Below are 5,756 nucleotides of genomic sequence, written 5' to 3'. Positions count from 1 at the left end.
TAGTTTACAAGTTTCAAGAGGATACTTGTCATTGTAATTTCCCTGTATTGGAGAGTCTTTTATAACATCGTTCGATCTGCATTGAAACAGCTGACGAACCTGCAGGCTTAATGAATTGTTGAATATATCACGCACTGTTGACCGTAATTGTTGACTATATCACGCACACGCACTACATGTTGACCGTGGATGATATTATTTAATTAAGTTAAGTCAATAGCGTATCACGGCCTAAACGAGGCTCAACTGGCTTGATTTTGACACACACGATGCTTAGTTGGCGTGAATAGAATAGAATAGAAGTGTCGGCGTTGAAGAAATATGGCCATGGCCTGTTGCCGATTCTTGAACTTTTCGTGACTTGATTCACAAGGGATCCGGCCTTTGGAACCCGATCTTTCCATAGCTGACGATTGATTGAGTTACAACGTTTAATTAGTTACAACAACGTTTAATTTCATTTTGTTTAGCGGCCAAATTAATGTTTGATGATTTATGGCTCTTTAATTATATCATGAGGAACTTTAAGAGAATAATTTGGTCGGGCATTGAATACAGTTTCGTAAATTGATACTAGGATCATCATAAAACAATGTTATGTCATTTTTCCAGCCTGCATTACCTTCATGCTGTTTGGATTCACCAGAAAGATTGTTTTAACTCCTAATATTTACATAAAGACTATGAGAGGCAGGAGCCAGCAATTTATGGTGAGTGAAGCTAGAGTATAGACCTGTATTTTGCATGTTCCAATTAAAGTTTAATTTAGCTAGTAAAAAAATGGCATCATTTATAAAAAAAAGTGGTCTAAGTTACCCCATTTTACGGTATTAAATTTCAAGAAAGAGGCATATGTTTTTATATGTGTCTGTGGGGGGTGCTAGAAATTCACTAGGGAGCCAAAGGGGGTGCCAGCCTGAAAAAGTTTGGGAACCACTGCTATACAGCTGCTGATATGAAGCTTACAGTGGACAATGTTGTCAATAGCATGGAAGTTTTTTTAAGGGGTCTTAAAAGTGTTAGGTACCTATAGAATGGAAAAAATAGTTTTTTTTAACAAAAAATGGATAAGGTAATATCATCAATGAGGAAAAACAAGTACAAATCACAGAAACATCATTTATTCTACATCTACATCATTTACATATGAAGAGCAGGACTTTGCAGTAGGTACTGTTAGTAAGTAGTAATGGATGTGTACACTCTGCATGCTCCAAACATTTTAAAATTAGGTAGTATTTCAAGTGTCCTAAATAACCCCATTCCCTGGGGTAATTGGGGATGCTCTTTTTTTTTGCCTCTGGCTATTTAAGGATAGCATATAGAATTTCAGAGATGCCATACAATAGCCCTCGCAAAGACCTTTGAAATGAGCCCAAATTCATTTATGAAATGTTTCAAGGTAGAAAGTTATTGATGAAAAACAAAAAAAGTATCGCATATTACCCATTTGATGGTATATAAGATATCTTTGGGATGTTAAACTTGTGCAGCATTATATTTGTTGCTAAGTTATTTGCTTCTTTTTTGGGAATATTAATCTATGTATTGTCATTTTTCTATTCATTCACTATTATCTTCATCCATAATAATGTATATTCTTCTTTAGTTGCTGAAATTCTTAACTTTGGTATTAATAGTTAACCAATTTGTTGTATGATTGTAGCTCCAAATATAGGTGATTTAATTTAAGCAGTAAGCTAAGTGTTATGTCAATTTAACAAAATGTATCTACTTTGCAGATTGAACCACCTTGCTACCAAGCACATTGCTATTAGTGAAAAGTTCATTCCTAGTCTTGAAGCTATTAAAATTTTCTTATTGCAACTACAAAATACTACAGTTTAGCAGTAAGAAAGAAGTTATTGAATGATGCATTTTAAAGGTCTAAATATTAACAGAGCATCCTTACAAATGCTCTTATTTAATAGGCAAATTGGCTTAAGAAATGTGAAAACAATTGGTGGATATATGCTACAGAGCCTATTCTCTGGTAACACATCACTGTATGCTGTCATGAATATTAAGTTTAATGCCTCAGGGTTTACTATGACCTCTGAGAGGTTGTGCTATGTTAAAAATTTTCAAGGTATTTTATGCCTTTGCATTTTCAAGTTTCTCACAAGTCAAACAACTGAGCTTAAACCAATGTGTTCAATACCCCTCAATAATTTGAATGCTCATGAAAAAATTGTAGAAGTGATGATACTAGATGGACCTTACCCAAATTTCTCTGAAGACCTTCCGCCTGAAGACCTGGAGCCTGTGATTTTGATCCTGAAGCTAACTTGCCTATTTAGGAATCATGCTGATACTGGTGTTGCAATATCCAAGCATGATTTTTCTTTTACTGGAGCTAAAATGAGTGGATGGGATACTTGTGAAGAGCAAGATTGGATTATTATTCGATCAACAAAAGAAGCTCCTCCAGGCTTCAATGCACTACTGCGTGTGGTGTTTATTGTCTTTCAGCTTCATCCATTTAAATATTTTTGCAGTTTCTATGTGTCTGAGAAGAGTTTTGTTAACCCAAATGTAAAATTGTATGGAAAAATAGGATTGAGTTCATCAATAGAATTGTACTCCACTTTCTTATCTGTGAGCACAAGCAATGGCTATACTCTTTTATACAACTTCAGGGACCAAGCTCTCTCTTCACTTCATTGTATGGACATTGTACTTGAATCTAATCCCCTAACTTGCTTGCTAGTATTTCCGGGAAAGTTTCCCTTAATGTCCATTGAGTCTCATTCAATGACTTCTACAGTGCTTTATGGAAATGAGCCTCATTCAATGTTTCTCACACCAGTTCATGAGCTTATTGATTTCATGAACAATTATGGATTATCAGCTGTCACATTTTCTGACAGAAGCCAGCAAGTTGCTTCCATCACTCAAGCAACACATTACACATCAATGAAAAAACAAACTGCAAGAAAAGAACGTGAATCAATGTTACTGGCATGTGGTAAATTTCTAAAATGGGAAGAGCAATCTTGCAACTATATCTGTAGTTGTACTGCTGAATTTATGCCTGGTGATTTCAATAGAATTGTACTCCGTGAACCTGGTTCTCTAAGAATCTACCAACTTCCATTTAGAGATGAAAAAGCTGTTGATACTCCTTTGCTTGATAACTTGTTGCTACGATGTGGCTTGCCTCCAGCTGATCATACTGTTCGGGCAGAAGAATTCTCCCAATCAGGCCGGCTTATAAAGAGGCCTCCTAGCTACAGACGCTTCCACATTCTTAGCCAATATTATGTATCCTATTCTTGTGACTGTAATCTGCTTCTCATTCTTGAACTACAAAAGAAAGGAATTGAGATTCTTTTGAAAACAATTTTCTTCTATGATGTGTTTAGTTTAGAATTACTTAGAGAGCTTGATTTGTGTCTTTTTGTCAAATTAGATGGGCAAGATCCTTCATCTGTTGAAATTAGTCTAACTTGTGGTATTCTCTTGATAGATATTGTTGTTGAGCACAATCATCATATAATTGGGCTTCAAATTGGGTCTATTTCAGATAATTCCAATAAACTTGACCTCAATAAAAAATTTAACCAGCAAGCATTTCATGGATCAGATGGGAGGGATTTGTCTTGAGAGAATAGTGCTTGCTCCTTTATATACCTCATTCATGTACCTACCGTAGTAAAAATATTTCAGAATAATTTCTTATAACTTTACTTGATTTAATTTTCATAGCATCGCACACCTTATGAAACCCATTTCTTAGGAAATTGTGTGGTTATTGATCTGCATCTAGTGTTTTGGACATTTTGAATGCTTTCTCTTTGATATTTCTTGTTCTTTCTCGTTCTTTTTTGAAAAATGTATGATTTTTATTTTTTAAAGATGATTATGTATATCAAGTCTATAAGTTTGATCCCACATTTTTTTCTGAATGAATGGTAACCTTTTTTTGTGCAAGAATGACAAGCACATGGATCATTGGATCTCATCACTAATCGTCTGGTGCCATCATTCATCATGGGATAGAAGTAGTTGAGCAATTTTTCCCTCCAAGAGGATTAGAGTCCAGCCTTAAGAGTAAAACAATAAACAAAGGTTCATAAATAAAATAGGAAGTGTTGCTTGGTTGATGAATTCAGTTTCTAAATTGTATATACCTATATACTGTATATACATAGTTTTAATTGAATGAGACTAGATAACTAGAACACTAGTGTTGTATTTTGTAATGAATACTGTACTATACATTTCAGCTAATATGCAGTCCCAAACTATCAGCTTTACATTGCTGGAGAGTGAATTTTTTAAGAGCTCCTGTTTTGACACCTTAGATTTATTCTGCTCATTGTGCAGCAGCTGATATACCAAGTTTTTAATGTACATAAACATTTTTTGAATGGGTGTTTTTTTATCTGATTTCCTTGTTTGTCTGTGTCCAGATTCTACTTCAATGATTCAATGTCTATAACATGTAATACTGAAATTAATTCTCCTAAATAATTACTCATGCATTCAACTCAATATTTTGGTTATAATTTTTTGACATAAATCCAAGTAGATTTATTAATGATTGCAGTTACATATAGGACAAAAATTAATAACAATTTCAAAAGTGGTTTTATATTTAATAGATGCAACATTAACATTTTGATTATTAATTTCTTCCTTCATTTCTTTCCATTGCAGCTATATAAAACGTATGAAAAATTTTGCAAAATTGTTTGCATATTTACTTCAAGTAAAGCTGCCCAATTTGATAGATTTTGATGATTCATTTTTTTTGCATTCATTTGCAAAATATTTTAGTCCATGAAATTTCCATAGGTGCTGATTTCAACTAGGATCTTGTCTGAAATTTCTTAGTAGGGAACATACAGACCAAGCGAGCAATTTGTTGCATTCATTTCTGTTAACCGGTGAGTTTAGCAAAATTTCTCTGATACGTACATCATTGCATGAGTAATAACTATTTTGGATAATAATTATGATCTGAGGAAAATCAAATATGATCCTTAGATAAAAAATAAATGATGGCAGTAAGGTTCTATTTGGTTTATCAGTCTTATTTTCTTCCAGGATTGTGCTCATCTCAACTGAGTCATGGATGCGTTATGGGAGTGCCTGTCCCCTCCTCTACTTCCTGCCGTAGCCGCCGGCGTCAAGGAGTTTGGTTTCGCCAAGATGACGCCCGTACAGGCTGCTTGTATCCCTCGTATGTTGAGCTACCAAGACGTGGCTGCCGAGGCTGTCACAGGTAGTGGTAAAACTCTAGCGTTTTTGGTACCGACTCTTCAAATGATACTTCGAAGAGAAGACCCCATCAAGAAGTACGAGGTTTATGCTATGATTTTGTCACCCTCGCGAGAGTTGGCTTCGCAAATACATGAAGTTCTTCAGGTGTTGCTCAAACACAGCAAAAAAGTGTCGTCACTGTTACTCGTCGGTGGAGGAAACGTGTCTGAAGACGTTGCAAAGTTTGAAAGTAATGGCGGTCACATCATCGTCGGCACACCTGGAAGAATTGAGGATATCTTCAACAGATGTGAATCTGGTGGCACAAGCTTGAGACTTGCTTGCAAGGCGTTGGAAGTCTTAATATTAGACGAAGCTGATTTACTCCTAGAAATGGGTTTTACCGAGACAATCAACACAATACTTGCATACCTTCCCAAACAGAGAAGAACTGGGCTGTTTTCTGCTACTCAAACTTCGGACGTGGTCAATCTTATCAGGGCTGGCCTTAGAAACCCTGTTCAGATTAGGGTGAGGCAAACTTCGTC

At 35.5% G+C, this 5,756-nt stretch overlaps 1 protein-coding gene across 1 annotated transcript in view; it reads left to right on the top strand.

Moving 5' to 3' along the window:
- The first annotated feature begins 4,662 nt into the window (after positions 1-4,662).
- The window catches only part of LOC108669097 (ATP-dependent RNA helicase DDX55-like), a 2,219-nt gene continuing 1,125 nt past the window's right edge, over positions 4,663-5,756 (top strand). Inside the window, exons 1-2 of the mRNA XM_018156384.1 lie at positions 4,663-4,892; positions 5,053-5,753. Of these exons, the coding sequence (XP_018011873.1) occupies positions 5,077-5,753 (677 nt within the window). The 5' untranslated portion in view covers positions 4,663-4,892; positions 5,053-5,076. The remainder of the gene's footprint in view (positions 4,893-5,052; positions 5,754-5,756) is intronic.

Source organism: Hyalella azteca, unplaced genomic scaffold, assembly GCF_000764305.2.
Source record: "Hyalella azteca isolate HAZT.00-mixed unplaced genomic scaffold, Hazt_2.0.2 contig5549, whole genome shotgun sequence".
Classification (NCBI taxonomy): domain Eukaryota; kingdom Metazoa; phylum Arthropoda; class Malacostraca; order Amphipoda; family Hyalellidae; genus Hyalella; species Hyalella azteca.
This window is presented reverse-complemented; position numbering and strand designations above follow the sequence as displayed.